Source organism: Rhagoletis pomonella, unplaced genomic scaffold (genome assembly GCF_013731165.1).
Source record: "Rhagoletis pomonella isolate Grant_MI unplaced genomic scaffold, Rhpom_1.0 Rhpom_scaffold_00442, whole genome shotgun sequence".
NCBI classification, from domain to species: domain Eukaryota; kingdom Metazoa; phylum Arthropoda; class Insecta; order Diptera; family Tephritidae; genus Rhagoletis; species Rhagoletis pomonella.
Genome location: NW_023458996.1, coordinates 23,728 through 41,409, shown reverse-complemented (window position 1 = coordinate 41,409; position 17,682 = coordinate 23,728). Strand labels below are relative to the sequence as shown.

The following is a 17,682-nucleotide window of genomic DNA, read 5'->3' as shown; positions in this document are numbered from 1 at the left end:
GAAGAATCTTAATTGTCTATTTATTTTTAGCAGAAATGGCCGCTAGGGTGCGCTTTAATGTTTAAAAAATATGGAAGAGCCTTGAAGAAAAAATGTGCAAACAATCTTTCTCAAAAATTTTTTCTTCATGTTTATTTGCACCAAAGTGCACCGCAACATCATCAAATAACTTTTATTTTACCCCATAAAAATTCGGCCCAGCCTAATAAACATACATACACACGTTATGTATGTTTTGCAAATTTTTAGCATGCTGCAAATTACAGCCGATAGTTTGAACAGCAGTTTTTTTTGGTTTACCGCATAAGCGAATATTAATAATATGTATACTGTATATATATGTATGTATATGTAAGTACATATGCATATACATATATGCACATATGTATGCGAAATAAATTTATTAACTTAGGCCAAGAAATTGTTTTCAAGTGTATGTATGTATTTTATCTTGACTAGCTTCGGTCATCAAATGAGAATAATAAATAAAGCAAAGTCCGCAAGGGTGACGTTAACTGTATTTTGTTTTTTATGTACATAAGTGCTTTTGGTGTTTAATCGCATTAAATTGTAAATATAGAATAAAGGGCTATTGCAAAAATTAAATAACAACGGCAAAAAAGAAAACAAGAAACCCAAACAAACAATATAGCTGTATATGGAAATGTATGTATGTATATATAAATAAAGTAAGCACTATAAATAGATCGTACTATTTACTGTGATGTTATGAATTTATATGCACATTTTTTGTAAATATAAAAATAAATGAAATATTGTTGAGCTAAAGAAATGCCTATTCAAAGAAAATAAATAAAATTATATAAGCAAAACTTAAATTGAAAACATTTTCATAAAAAAACTCAAAACAAAACGTAAATGAGCGTAAATTTTTAAATTGTCATCGTAGGCGTGCGTGAGCGTTAACCAAATTCTTTATCGCGTTCATACTAAAAAAAAAAAACAAATCGCGCTTCACACGTTTTACTAAGTGCTTGGCCGAACTTCTGCTCCAAGTTGCGGTGTGCGCCTTAATAATTTCACGCAAATGGAGCGACGTACAGTTTTCAAACTCCTCTGTATGTATAATGTCTTTTTATGAGAAACTATTTCATGGCATAAAAAATGTTCGGAAGTTTGCCTGGCGAAAAAAAAAAATCAATAGGGGTATTCACTAACTGAGCAAGTGAGGGTTATGTAACTGCGCAGTTTGTTATTACTGCCGCGCTTTTTCTTATGTAAAACAGTATTAATATAAAGTGAAAATTTTTAATAAAAAATCCACGACTTCTTTTGTTGTTTTGATCATCTGGCAGCACCAACATCTGCCTTCATTTGCAACCCTTATATTATAAATTATTTATTGTAATTACTAATAAATTTGATTATAAAACTACAAAAACATGCTGAACTAGATTTTTAGCCAGTATCCGGCCTGATAGTCGAATAACAGAAAAACGGCCGCATAAGCTCTGGCATACGGGCAACGTTATCTTTTGTTTTGCGGATGTAAAGTCCCATCTGCTCAATGAAAGCAAATACATAGCACGACCCTCTGAGATTGAAGGTAACATTAGTTCACATGTAAAATTATTAAAACTAGAGTACCCGGCGAACTTCGTCTCGCCCAAAATTATTATTTTTGGTTGAAACATTTTGGTGCAACACTTTCACCAACTTATTACACTTAAGAGCTTCCAGTGGTGACACCTTTATTTGCTCTGATTATGGAAGCTATGGAACATCACTTTTTTCCGAATTTTCTTTTCGGAATTTTTTTTTTTTAACTTTCCTTGGGCAAACACAACAAAAAAAAAAGAGCTCACATAGGACAATCCCTTTTAGAACTAAGCTCGGTATTACGTAGGCAATTTTGTTTTATACATATATCTATGTACATATATAGAGGTTTAAACCTTTTAAATAGTTGGCAACCCTATTCAAAATTATTATTTCTGGTTCAGAGTGCATTTAAATGTGCATTTCATTCCTTGAATGCGTTGTAATATTTTAGTCGATATATATTTAAGTGCCAAAAATTTTAAACGCGTGGCAACCCTATTAACAAGTTTTTATTTTTACCTCAAGCGGTGAAGCTTTCCTTCAAAACGGTATTTCAATCCTTCAATTTGCTGAAGTATTATGGAAGAAATGGCGCTTTATTGACCGGATACAGTGCACTCAGCTTTTTAAAATCCCCTTGTTTTTAAATAACTAAATTTGAACAACTTGGCTATTTTTGTGCATGCGCGTAACCTTCTCCCCTTCAAATTGAGATAGCATTCATTAAATTTGATTAAATACTAAAGGAGATATCGTTTGGTAACATAAAAAAAAAAATACCTTTTAAAAATAAGTATATTGATTATTAAAAAATGTTTTTTTTTTGTCTTTCTGTATAAATAAGTGTCAATTTGTCAGCCCACATTAAAACATTCTGTCGATAACAGGTAAACTGTTTAAGTAAAGTTGATTGGCTCAACTTTAAAATAAGATAAAATCTTTAAGATATGAAATCTTCGTATTCATTGAGGCCAATGTACAGATAGACTTTACAAGGACAACACACAACCCAAAAAGTTAAAAAAAAAAATAATTCCGTGCTTTGCTGATTAAATATATTTCGAAGACATCTAAAGATAAATATCTGCCTAAATCAGGATTTTTCTTGTGATACCCAAAAAGGAAATAGTAGCTAAGTGTGTGTGTGTGTGTGTGTGTGTGTACATTTAGGTACAAGCATCTAAATATTACGTATACGCCATGTAATAAATTAGACAAGGAGACTGAAGGATGTTGATGTGGACAACATCATTGGCCGTATAACATTTAACCAACCACTAACGATTTGTCTGTCTAGATATTATTTATTAGTTATGCAAATTTCTCATCCCAGCAGGAGGTTTTTTCATTACACATTACACACAAATGTTGTCACATTTTTCGTATGCTTCAAATGCCTTGGATTCTCGCATTATTATTATACATATTGTAGAATTTTTCCTCACCGTGCATATGTACATACACATATATATGTATATGTATGTAAGTATTTACTCATATAACATATTTATGTACATTAGATCGTACCTTGAGTCTTAAAGTATTTTTGCGCGGCAATTTCGAAAAAAAAAACAAAATTTTATCCGATCTTGCTAAGGAAATGTTTTGATTATTTCGGTAGAATTATTTAAAAGAAAATTGATTGCCGAATGTAGGTGCTTTTTTCGAAATTTTCTCGCAAAAATACTTTAGACTCAGTGGTGTACGGCGAATTTTTTTTGTTTGCTTGTAAGGTGGTATGGTCTAATGTACATATGTATGCACATATGGTTGGCTTTGCCTATAACTTGTTTATCTTGTTGTTTTCATTTATTTTTTTTTATTTTTTTTTGCTTGGTTTAATTTTACTGAGAGAACTGTGCGAAAAATATACATAATTTTTTCCACTATCTAAAAGAGAGAACTTTTCGGCACACATTTGCAACGTAGATACATATGTATGTACATACATACACACATATGTGCATACTTATACGTCATACCTAGTAACAAAATTAAAAAGAATACAAAAGCTCAATAGCCGAACAATTCAAATGGTCGAGTGCAATGATCAAACGAAACAAGTGAAAATGTCAATGGAGAGCGCGCAAAGATTTATAGAATTCGCCAAGTTTGTATTTTTATATTAGGTTTGTTCCACACGAGCCTGCGAGATCCCGCGGGTGCTCAAAACAGCACAGAAAGCGTTCCTCACGCTAGAAAAATGGGTAATAAAGAGCGAATACCTTCCACTTTTGGATCGTAAATATCTTCTTCTTCGTGTTCGAAACAGCCCGGATATTTTTTCCGGGCAGAAATGTTGAAGAAGTCAACTACAGCTGTGGTTTGTTTACATCCGAAAGTAAATTTTGTAAAATACAAAAATGGAAAATAGCACTAAAGGTTCAGAAATGTATGAATGTGCAAATTTTATTAGCTATATAAAATAAATTCACATTAAATAATTGTTTAGTTCATTAGTAATTTGTTCATTCCGAGCACGAAAGGTGGTTTTTTGTGTTCCTAACGCTCTGAGCACTTTTGGCACGGGTTGACACATTTTCGACACTTGTGAGCGAGTAACTTATTTTTGCGCTCTAATTACCGAAACAGCCCGGAAAGCGTGTGGAACAAACCTTTCATATCCACTTACAAACTAAATTCTTCACATATATATTAGTTATAAATTTGTAAGTGTACATATTTTCCTATAGTATTTGTATATATGTTTGCACATTTATATGAAATGAACCGGTTTCTTGTTTTCTTAAAGTCGTTCTAATTTTGGTGTTTATTATTAAAACTGAAACCTGTAACAATTATTGCTTATAACGAATCGGCAACACAGCTTTAAATAACGAAACATTTTTTTTAAATACAGCAAAGTGCTTCTTTGTACTAAATATGTGTGTATAATACAAATTTAACGCAAGCATAGGTACAATCAACCATACATACATATGTACATTCATTTTAATGCAGTTTGAAAATATTGTCCAAAGCAGAATAAAGTTAACGAAGTACTTAAAATGCGATTAAGAAAAAAAAAAGCAGCTCAGAGCCAAAGGGATAAGTAAGTGTTAAACAAAGAGTTGAATTAATGAAACAAATAGCACATGAAACATGAACGCAGCCTGTTTGAATTAAAATGAAACCCGTATGCATATGTGCATACATTTAAGCACATACGGATGTATACAGGCACCTCTGTACATAAGGGTGCTCCTTTCTCGGGCTAATCTTGTAGAGAGATTTTTCGTTGTTGATTAGGTATGACTTGTCTTAGAGGTTAGATTGCCAGTATTTATGTATGTATGTACATTAAATAGACTGGTTAAAAAAAAAAACTGAAAAATTTTCAACAACCCTGATTAGTAGAGATATCAATATTAGTAGAAGCCAGTGCCACACTCATTTCTAAAGTAAAAAAAAAAAACACACAAATTAGTTTGTTGCTAAAACGGTACTTCTTTGTCAATTTTGAGCAAAATAGCCGCAGAAGCTACTGAAATATGTATATATGTATATTAGTTGAGTCGTTTATTTTGAAAGTGGCACAAGTCATTTCCACCTTTTGTGCTTAAATGTTTGGTTACTTCTAACTGAATGCATCTGTAAATAGTTCTACTGTCATAAACTGATGACAAAAATGCTGACCTTTGGCTGATGAGGTTGATCGAATATCAGACGCCTTCAGATATAAGTAATTGATCACAAAAGTGGCATTCACAAAAGTGAACAAGTTGAAAAAATAATAATAATAATAAAATTCACATTATCCAGCGTGCACTGTACTTTCATCATTACTTTAAAATATACAGTTATTAGGGCAATTCACCAAAACGCGTAAATGACTCGTAATCACATAAACCTCGTAAACTTACTTAATTTTGTATGGAAAATCGGTTTATTTATGAGGTTTACGCGGTTACGAGGCATTTACGCGTTTCCATAAATAACCCATGTTATATTTATTTCATTTATTTATTTATTTAAGTCTATGGTTTCACAATACCTTACAGACTAAATAGCAATTCACTGTATTAGGCGTAATGCGATTAGCAAAAGTATTTACATTCTTAACTCTAATTGGTAAATTAAATTCATTTAACGACCTTGTGATTGGCTTAGCTCAGAGTTTAATTGGTTTTGCACAGTTCTACATATACTAGGTCGTGGTGACGAAGGGAGGTACTTGGAGTATCGGGTTTTATGAGTGGTAATATTGATGGACAGTCAATAACACCATTCAGCACGTCGTGAAGAAACATCAATCCTGAAACTTTTATTCTGCTATTAAGACTGTGTAAATCGCTCAGTTTACGGCGCGAAGCATATGATGGAATCGGTTACTCAAATTTTATGTGACACAAAGCAAATTTAATTTTTTTTTTTTTAAACGCATATTCCAATTTCGATCTTACAAAAGAGTTACACAGGATTTTTTATTTATTTTTTTTTAATAAGGATCCCTGAATTCATTGCAATTTCGCTTTATAAAAGCTAGTGAAGAATATGCTTTGGGGATTATGTAATTCAGATGGTCAACGAACGTGAAAGAGGAGTCAAAAAGAACTCCAAGGTCCTTAATTTTATTAGAAGTGCTGTTGACAAAATTTGAAATACATATATACTATGTAAATATAAAATAGTAGCTTGAATTTTACAATAAATAACAGAATAGCACTTATCAATATTAATTTCTGACTTATTATGGCAACACCAGTTATACAAAGCACTTAACTTGTTTTGAAGAATCCCAATATCAAGGGAAATATTTGTCATATACAACATTTTTAAATCATCTGCATAGAGGGGATGCCTACATTGCTTAAAGCAGTTCCTTACGGAACTCCTGAGCTTGCAGTCAGCAGAAGCTGCATATTTTTACAACTATGTGTACAACTGGGAAATGTAATTTCGAATGAAATATTTAACATTGAATAAGAAAAAGGCCAAAGTATTGCAATTCTTCACTCACCGCCAGATTAATCTGCATGGCATCGACATCGGCCAAAAAATGGGAAGCGGTCGGACTCGAATTTTCACTCGAGTATTCGTGGGCACAGGGAAACGACTGGCGTGCTTTGTTGAAGTCGACCAAAACCGATTTGGCGGTTACTGGGACAAAGAAAATGAGGAATCGTGTGCACAGTCAAACGAACAGACAGATACACTTTAAGAAAATAGCCGTTTTTTTATGAAATACTCAAAACTTCGGGCTACTTGCCAAAGAAATGATCTATGACCCATTAGGCATCTAGCACACATTTATTTTAAATGACTTGATTCAGAAGGTATGTATGTATATCTGAGAAATGTCAAAGGCGGATTAATTTTGTCTTATGCATGAAGAGTAAGATTAAGCTTAGAATAACTTCATTAGTTCAGAGCCAGAACTCGACTTCAGCGCTTAGTTACCGGGTTCAACTATCAAGGTGGCTCATAAGTACATAAGTAGTTTAGTAGAAGAAGCAGATCTACTCGAGCTTGTGTATTTACAAATATATACATTTGTGTATGTATTTACCCAGATGAAAAATGCGAATGCATTACCTTTTTCTGCCAAGAAAAGATTAACAGCTACGGTTGAATGAAAAGATGCATAGCAATGTGAGCAAGCGGAAGATGTGTAGTTCTGAAGCTACAAACAAAACAAAAAGTTTGAGAACTAACTCAACCCAACAAACACAAAAAAAAAAAAAATATTTCTCCAACCTTGGAGAAATTCATAGTTCTCAAGTTGATATCCAACATCATTCTCCAACTCATCTCTAACCGACGCGCAGATACGTAAAAAGTGATAGAGAAACGAATTTTTAATTATCAAGTGAAAAACTAAAGCTATATAAAGAGGAAAATTACCAACAAAAAGTAAATAATCTAAAAGCATCTTCAAATAATCTTAAAAAAAAAGTAAAACGCGAAGTGAATTCAGTGGCAGAATTACTGTCGGACTGTATACTGTGAAGTGAATTATGGTAATACGATATTGATTTACTACATAATACAAAAGGAGTAATAAAATTAAAAAAAGAATATTTAAATTCATCTATGTATATATGTCATTTTAATCAAAAAGGTATAACTAATTTTACTAGTTCAATGATATGTTTGAGACCAATTGGAGAATTACATTGGAGTTCAAGTTGAGAACTAGCATTTTCTCAACTTGAGAAATATCTTAGTTCTCAGCTTAACCTCAAGTTGAGCGCAAACATAAATGTTTGTTGGGAAGTATGTATTTTTCTTACGTTATCTCAACAGCTGTATGTAGCCGAATGGATGCGTGTTCGTTTGGTCACGATTTCAAACCCTATGGCACAGACGTTTTTTTTTTTTATTTTTTTATTCTATAAATTTTTTATTTATTTATATGTAGCTTTTGAAATGACGTGCGACACATTACTTTCGTATGACAACGCTGTAGATAAATTCTTGCATCTTTTTGTGCATATACTATAGGATCTATCCATTATTTTTAGCATTTCCAAACATTACTTTTCTAACACTGAGTACTTTCAATAAATTGTTTGTGTGAGCAACTGCGTTCCTAAGTATTTGTATAAGTACTTAACTGTGCATGTACATTTGTTATGCACGACTGTCATCAAATCGTAATGCTGTTTTGTCTGTTTCTTTATGGAATTTCCCAATGTTTTTACGTTTGTATGCATCTGTACTAAAAGCATCTTACCTCCAAATGAGGTAAAAAAATTTTTTTTATTTTTTCTTGAATTTAGAACATTCGTAAACAAATTTATCATTAATAAATAAAAAGACAACGCGAAAAAGTTCGCGATACCCATCTTAACTTAAATGTATGGAAATACTTGTAGAAGATAATTAGCCATAAATGCATTTTATTCAAATAATTTTAATTTGCTAGATAGACACACATAGTGCAAGATTCACAGTTTAGCTATATTTTTGAAGTAATAACATTTCGTGTCACTCACAAACAAGATTCCAGCATGAAGGCAATGACCTTTTGTAAATAGCTGTCAATTGGTAACTAGCACGATTCGCGATGGTATTGAGGGAGTTTAATATCGTACTCGTTTAAATCCGTATCCCGTTTCATATACTACACGTATGTACATTAGACTGCATCACCCCCCATACGGAAAAAAAAATCGGTACCGTTTTTCCATTTGAATTATAAAATCTATTATATTTTAAGACGTCCACCAAAATATTGGGGAATAATATTAAGATTTACATGAGCTGGACCGATTTGAAAATACCTCCAAAAATGAAGTTTTTTATGAATACAAATATTTTCTTAAAGATATTCTTTGAAAAAATCCCCTCAAATTGCAAAACGGTTTAAGCTTAAAAAATTTACATAAAAATATTTTTAAAAAATTAAAAAGAAAATTAAACGGAATCGTAATAGTGAGATTTTTGATGTTGTTTTTTTAACTTTTTTCAAAGATTGGCATAAGAAAAACTCGAATAACTGAACCTAAACTCTTCCGATTTAGACTTGTGAGGTATCATTGGAAAGGTATTTTCTCACCCTTTTTATTTCTTTGCTAAGAAACGCATTCAAAGGATGAAAGAGAAAGGTAGGGTGAGCGAACATCATTCAAAGCTGAATTAAGATGTGCTGGTATTTGAAAAAAAAAAATTGGGACTTTTTTGCACATAAATAATAGTGGGAAAATACCTTTCTACCGAGATCCCATAAGTCTAAATCAGAATAGTTTTGGCCCATTTATTTACGTTTTTCGTAAATCAATCCTTGAAAAAAGTAAAAAAAAAAACAGCATTAAAAATCTCATTATTACATTGAAAAGATTTTTAAATATTTTTATGCAAATTTTTTTTTTGTGATCTGAGGGGACTTTTTTCAAAAAGTTCTTTAAGAAACTATTTTTATTCATAAAAAGCTTTATTCTTGAAGGTATTTTCAAATCGGCCCAGCTCGCTTAAATCTTAATACTTCTTCGAAATATTTTGGTGGACGTCTTAAAATATAATAAATTTTGTAGTCCCGGCGGAAAAACCGCAACTTTTTTTGGTGATGCAGTCTAATGCACATATATGTACATATGTATATATGTCCGATTTGTTTAGAATGTTGCCAATCCTTGACCAGCTGCAGCTCAGATTACTTTATTTGACTTATATGGTGTTTACATGAGGCGATTTTAGAGGCAACTTGAGTTGTTGCTTTCAACTAAAAGTTGCCTCTAAAATCGCTAGGGTGAACAGCCTTTCAACTAATCACTTCCAATTAAAATTGCCTGTAAAATCGACTCATTTAAACAGCGCATTAGTGATAAAATCAGGAGAGTGACGGTTACTTCTGATTCGTATAACAAAATACACTGTATGTATATACATATATAAGTATGTATAATAAATCGTCCCACCACTTTTACCATTCACTAGAAAAAGCAAAACTCCTACTGATAAAAAATAGCAATTATACATAGTGAAGTAAACAAAAACATACATATGTACATCTGTGAGCTTAAGTGTTGCTTTTACTTGCATATAGTACTACTTGCTGGAAGAATGGTATTCTCTTAGCGTCACACAACTGTTTTAGTATCTGACAATCAGTTAATACGCTACTAAAAATAATCGAAAACAAAGAAAATACGAGACGAAGCTCATCTTTTTTATAAATTTTTTATTATTATGTAGGAGCAAGATAAGCTGTGCAAATTACACTGGCGGCAGAAATAATAGACTCGTCGTACTTTTAAGAATTTTGGCTATATTTCTTTAGTTTATTTTGCGTTTAATATTTTTTTCTTATAAAAGTCTAGGTAGTTAAACAACAAATATCAGATAAATCCGCTTTTCAAACTTCGAACAAAAATTATATAAATTCCACAAATCCTCACCAGATTTTCCAGATTTTTGTTGAGAATTTTTAGAAAAATGTTTGGTTGCAGTTTTGTAGCCCTTATATCTCAGAAAACTTTTCAAGAACGCCCTACTTCGGAATTTTATTGAAAAACACGCTATCTCAGAATTTGGTTGAAGAACGCCCTATCTCATAATTCGGCGGAGATAGGGCATTTTTCAATCAAATTATGAAATTGGGCATTCTTCAATCAAATTCTGAAGAAGGTCGTTCTTGAAAACTTTTCTTAGATAGGACATTTTCGAACTGGCTGCCGAGTTAGGTCGATCTTCAACTCAGCTATCGATTTTCACCTTATTAAATATATCGTATCGAAGAAATATCAAGTTTTATAAGCATTTTTGTTAATTTGCCTTTGTATTTGCATATAATTTAGCAAATCGCATGACAAGAGATACTTCTTTTTGTACGCATTCGGCGCCAGACTCAAACGCTTTGCTTCTTATCTATCTACATACATTAACAGAACAGACGAAGCGTAGCGCGTATCTTGTGTGCAAAAATATTGTGGTGCGAGTCGATGTTGGGTTCTCGAAGTGTACATATGTATGTACATCTAAAATACTGGTACCGTGCCTTCCATCTATCACAACATGACCGATTTGGTTCCTCGTTTGTTGATTCTGAGGCGGCCATATAGCTGAATGGATCTTCCTATGCCGGAACGTAGTGCTACATGCTGCGATGTTCCCGGTCCCGCTGAAGTCAGTCCGTTGTCGGATCCCTTCGTTGCCCCCCTGGATTAGAAACAAGTATTTGGTCGCCTCGTGCCTCTCTTTCGTCAGGGCATCGGCGCAAATGAACGGAATGTTGAAGAATATCGCTTTGATGAGGATTGTGGCCATAAACTCGTTCAGCGGGGTGAACTTTCGTACTCGGAGACGGAGTCTCTCTCCCACCACAAATCCGACACCGAACTTGCGCACCTACACATGGCAGCTGTGATAGACGTCGTAAGGCCCATTGTTTTGTCTACCTTGCCCTTCTAGCGGATTTATTGAATGACGCCGATGTCAGCCTGAGTCTTTTCCGAAGACATCAACGACCCTAACAAAATTTTGTAAGTTGCGCGTACTCGTTCGTTCTCAAAAGAATAAGTCTCAACCGAGGCAAGTTTGAACTATTCTTTGGCGTTTTTTTACCGTGGCGGAACCCAAGCCCAACGCACAACCTATTATTGGCGGTTTGCCTTCTCACATTAGCTCGCTTCCAAATGCGTGTTCGGTTGCTACACAGAGGATATTTAGTGTTAACACCTAAAGTCGTGAGCTGCTTGAACCGGATGCAAAGATTCGGTTTTGGTCACTCGCTGGTGAATTTGGTGACATCCAGAACCCGGAAATATCCCCCAGAAAATGTATTGGGTTATGTGAAAAGTCATTGCGTATTTCCTTATGTAGTTTTCAAAGAAATTTATTTACATATATAAATATAAAGGATAATTCAATGATATATTATCCGCTATGCTCGATGATATTTTGCCAGCTTTCGCTGAGCTTCATAGTTCCGCGTTCGTAGTAGTAGGACCTGTCTTTATCGGCGAAAAACTAAACCTTCTTAAATGAATGTAACTTTACTCTGTGTAAGGATTATTGACAACAAAAGCCACATGGAAGAAAAGTTCTGAACTAAAATGATGAATCCGCATTAAAATAAAAAATTATTTATTGAGTAATTTTAAAATTTTTTTCCACGGAATTAAAAGACATAACGACACTTTTTTTTTAGGGATTTGTAAATAGGTCTAACTTAAATTATAATAAGTTTTATAATTCCGGTGGAAAACCCGCAACTATTTGTGGCGAATCACCCTAATGTACATATGAATATAAATTACTACCAAACATAATCATTAATGCAATTTTTTTTCGTTATTTCCACAGGTTATTGGTTCGAGAGGAACAGTATGTTGCATCCGTTTAATGTGGATTGAAAACATATGAATGAATACCTATTCCGTATACGGCTCTAGTGTTGTCCGTCATAATGAGCACTTCTGAGACACGCAGTGAAACTGCTACTTCGGAAGAAGAGGATTTTAAGTTAAACATTCCGTATAATCTTGAAGATGTGGCACTTACGTCACCAAACAGCTTTAAATCGCAGAACCACCCCGCTTTGGAATCTATAGATAAAGAGGAAGATAATCCCAGCAATAGCTTCCAGTGTCGGATCTGGGAAAATGACGATGGTTTCATGGATGATAATATATCCGCCTTAGATGCAGCTGAATTTTCCGCGAGTACCTTGACTGATTCAAATTTACCATCATCGATTATGTGCTCTGCATCGGATGTGATAGATGATAAAGCATGTCAACCCAATAGGCCAGCACCTCTTACGAACACATTTCAATCTGAATTGAGGAGCACCGACTTTTTCCAATTAACCGATTCACTGAGTGATGCTGATGTAGCATCCACAATTACCATTGAAGCTCTTACGAATTCCAATCGAATGCCAGCTTCGCATGCGTACAACAACAACAACAACATTGAGCAAGATATAAAATATTCACCCAGCGAAATGATGTTTGAAACACCGTCCACGTTACAATGCAATTACAATTCACCGCTCCCTCCACCACATGTACGTCCTATGCATCCGCCTTCCGCTTCCTATGGACAGCCCTTGACGCCGACGCATTATGGAATGAGCAATAACAACTTTGCCCGGCCCCATCCACACCCACAAGCACAACAATCACTATATAGTGAATACCCGCACCCATCCGGTTACCATCCAAATATGTGGTACCCAAATGCACCATACGGCTCAGCGAGTAGCTGCTATCGAACTTACGGTGGTGGCCATCGGTACCCTAATTACGGCAGCTATTCTCACGACCCAATGCTGGATATGCTGCAGCTTTCCAACAGGTGAGTGCTATCACCTTCACTAAAAAATTTGTAAGTGTTAGTACCAAAAACAACTTTTTAAAAAGCTCTATCTATTCTTGATTTTATTTTTAAATTATTTTTTGCTTCTCCTATAAAATGGAAAATTTGTTGCTGAATAAAGATAACGATATCTGTGTATTTATGTACACTAGATCGGAGAACCTTACAAGCAAGCAAAAATAGTTCGCCATACACTCTGGCGAAATATGTTTTCACATAGAACATCCATTTTTGCAATGTTTTTGGCCGCCAGAGAACGTTGCATAATATCAAGCATTTTCCTTAAGCAGTGGACGAATGATAAAACCTATTTTGCATATGCACAAAAATCGTATACTATATACATATGCACATAGATATTCCATAGGGTCTCCCTTTGAAAATTGCGAATACTTCGCATACTTTTCAATATTTTGAGGGATTCGTGGTCGCTGTCGCATTTGTATCACGTGCTGGCGCTATACTTTGTATGTGAATGCGTTAAGTAAGGAATGGAATAATTCCGCGGATATACTTGCACGAGCTTCAACGCCGACAACCTACGCATTTAGCATCTTAACTCAGCAGGACGCTAATGAACCGCATCACATATGTATCTATGTATGTATATGTATATACCAGAGAACGGCACGAGTACAGCGCAACATCGCATTGATACTCTTTTCATACGCGAGTATCATAATAATAATAATAATGATAATAATAATGGGGCATAATGGCATTAAGCGCTGTAACCTGTAACCCTGAAATTGTCACTCCTACCTTAGGCTATTGATGATTCTGGATGGCGATGATAATTTTTCTCTAAGGTGTATAAATCTAAGGCGAGTTATAAGCAGACAATCACATGATAATGTTCCTAGGTTTTCTCTTCCGACTCACAGAATCTGCAGTTCGTCTCATCAGAGAGTCCCATTTTGTGTAGATGGTACTTCAGCAAGCCAGCAGGGTCCTATCAGGTACCCAGTAAGAGTTCTTAAGCCCTCTCTGTTAAGATTTACCAGTCACTCAGAGATTCCACGAGAGGGAGTTATGAATCTTTTGGATTGCCTCTTGCCCTTTGTCGTGCGCCATTGACTTGCGATTTGCGAGTGCTTCCATCTCCTTAGAAACTCTGCCGTGTATTCTGTGGACCGACCACAGAAAGGCAAAGGGCTGATCAGGCACTGTTGGTTACCACAAGGTAACTCTGTTTTTGGTTCCTAGTTTTTCCAGCACCATCTTGCAACTGTCTACTAGTTTGTCACCGTTTTGCAAGAGTCAAGAGCTCTTAACGCTGCCTGGCTATCCGACAAGACGTTTATTGTTGCCCTATTAGTCCTTCTGCGAAGACATTCGTGGACACAGACTTCAATTGCGAAATTTTCCGCCTGGAATTTTGTTGGATATATGTACCGCTTTTTTGAAATCTAGGTCCTCAAGTACCAAACCTGAGATCCCTCGCTGATCATGGCGTTTATCATCTTACAGGTATATTATTACACTTTAGAGCCTTAGTGCCGCATAAGTGAAAATCGGTTTTATCACCGTATTGAATTACCAGTACATTAGTTTTGGCAATAACCCATTCATTTACCATGGAGGCTTTGGCAAGCATAAAATGATCTCGTGGCTTTATTGTTAACCGTTGTGAGATGTCAGTTCCAGTTGAGTCTATTGTCTGACATCAACCTAGATATTTCGCATCTTGTGCAAATTCAATCACTGTCTCAACCAATTTGGGTTTGAGTAAGTTGACCTTCCTTCTTTTGGTGCTAACTACTTGTGATCACAGTGACACTCTGCTATTTTTGCTGTGAGCATATTTCCACCGCATAAAAGCAGTGAGCGTAAAAATGGTACGAGAAAATATCCCACTCCAGTCTTTGTTTTCATACGCAAATGTTTTTAGAGTGAATGTATTTAGAGTCAGAAAAATAGGCACTCGTGCTGTTCTCTGGTATATACATATGTATTTTCTATGCAAAAATATAAGCGACCCCTATGGTTTTCAACGAACACTGGCACGAGTAATGTCGAATCAATTACTCTCTACTCGCAATGATAATTACACATAGTTATGTAGTTCTTTTTATAGAACCCATTCAGGAAAGTATATCCACAGAGATGCGTTTGTTTACAGCACGACTCACTTTGTCTAGTTATTGTGGGGCAAGAGCCAAGCAGCATTATGTGTAGTAATGAGCTTATTATTTAATTTCAAAGTTGCAAGTCACATTAAATGGCTACTTAAAGATCAGCAGATGAGCGCATGCGCCAATTGCAAAAAAAAACATGCAAGGTTATGTTTAAGTTTGGCACCACCTTCATAATAATAATAAAAATAGATTGGCGCTTACACATAAATATGTTAGTGTTTGGCCGAGCTTCTCCTCCGATTTGTGCCATGCGCCATGATGTTGTCACACGAAGTGTGTTAAGAAAAAACCTTTTTGGTTAAATTTTTTGCGATGTTGCTTTGACCAGGGCCTGAACCCAGACGCTGCGGAGTCCTTCATACCCCCCCTTTTGTTCAACAGAAGGCCTCATACTCAGCAATCGAATAGACTCGGAACTGGTGACTAGGAGGGCCATTTATTCGACCAACCCTATACAGTTTTTCTTTTTTTGGTCTTTTATATACAAAGTCTAATGGGCTGATTATGGCAACTTAACGTAACTTACAGGCTCTCACTAAGACATTCTCATAAATGGATATTTCTTATAATTGAATGGCCGAAACTTAACGTAACGTAATGCCACGTCGAATCTGTTTCATTTTGATTTTCTAAGTTCTATGTTCCGTTAAGTTAAGTTGCCAAAATCAGGCTTTAAGAAAAAAAACACCTACAAAAGACTTGTGTGTCGCATGTACTTACATACATATCTCCCAAAGTTTACACTGCTGGCAAATGCAAAAAGGGATTAAAATTTTAAAACTAATTAAAAAGAAAATAAAAAATCATTTTTTCGCAAAACCTATAAAGGACCCTTTCATTAAAAAAAAAAACAACCTGTGCGACAGTTATTCGGAGCCACGCTGTATATTCCATTAAACCTCAAATACTTGTATGTAATATTATTATAAACAATGCTTTGCCTATATATTATCCCTCAGAATATTAATGTAAGGTTGCCGCATATTTTCGACTCTACAAAATTTAACTAAAACTACGCAATATGGATATCAAATGAAAAGTATTCCTGAGCACTTCAGTCCGAAAATATTTTCGACGAGTCTTGCCAGAGTTTTTTTTAATACAAAGTTGTATTTTGTTAATTTGAATGAGCTTTTTGTGAACGTACGCTCAAGATACATATGTACTCTTCATCCCAGCGTATCTCCAGCGTAGGTTGACTCATAATTTTTAAAGTAAAAAATTTACTTATTTTATAAAATCCAAATTATTTTTTAATTTTTTTGCAAAATATTAATTTTACAGCTATCCAGATAACCCGTATTTGATACCCAAACCTTGAAAGCTTTGCAAAGTATATGCGCTTCGATCAAAGCTCGGCCAAACTGGTATTTTATTCACTCATGTAGTACAAGGTAAGACTATGTATAGTCTTTTGGAGGTATACTTCAAATTAGATACATTTTCACAAAGATTAACTTAAATCTATGTAAACAAGACATTAAATTTAATATGAAAGATTGTATGAAATTAAATGCGAACGAATAAATATAACAAGGAAGATGAAAGTGTAAAGCCTTGATATCCTATAATCAGACAGTTTTAAAATATTTGTACATTTGGGACATGCAGTTCAATATGTCTAGTCCAGCCTTTAGAGACTCAGGAATTGAATTCTAGAATCCTGAAAAACTAGAAATTCAGATTTACATACTATACTACTACAAGATCTGCGGTCCTATTCCGACGAAATGGCAAAATTTGCCGAAATTACAATTCTCATAGCTAATTTTTGCGGGATACTACTTTAGGCAATGCGGTTATGACAGAGCAATTTTAACAAGATTTGTCAACACATTGGGAATAAAGGGGCTAGTAAATATAGCACGAATTCTGAACTTTACGTTTATTCACCCTGTTCTATATTTGTATTCATCTGATTAATATAATAATGATTATGTATGTATTTGTATGTACATTAGGCATAACAAAAGTTGTGTCAAGAACTTTAGCTCACATAAATCGGTTAATTACCAAAGAGAACAAGTCACCTTTTTTTCGATATAAAATTTTTGATGCAGTTCGGTTCGTTTAAAGGAGCTCTGTTGAACTGCATCACATTTGCAGTTTTTAGCCAAATTTTGTCAAAAATATTAGTTTTGTTGGATTTTCATCATTCCTCATCTCTACTCATAGGATATACATATGTATAGTTAAAAAGTCATATGCCTACAATGCA

The 17,682-nt window shown here is 34.5% G+C and overlaps 1 protein-coding gene across 3 annotated transcripts in view; it reads left to right on the top strand.

Annotated features, from left to right (window-relative positions):
- LOC118750895 overlaps nt 1-17,682 on the top strand; it is a 34,450-nt gene that overhangs the window by 5,436 nt on the left and 11,332 nt on the right. For all 3 annotated transcript variants that reach the window (XM_036485626.1, XM_036485627.1, XM_036485628.1), the window contains exon 2: nt 12,310-13,305. In XM_036485626.1, the coding sequence (XP_036341519.1) occupies nt 12,413-13,305 (893 nt within the window). In that variant the 5' untranslated portion in view covers nt 12,310-12,412. The remainder of the gene's footprint in view (nt 1-12,309; nt 13,306-17,682) is intronic.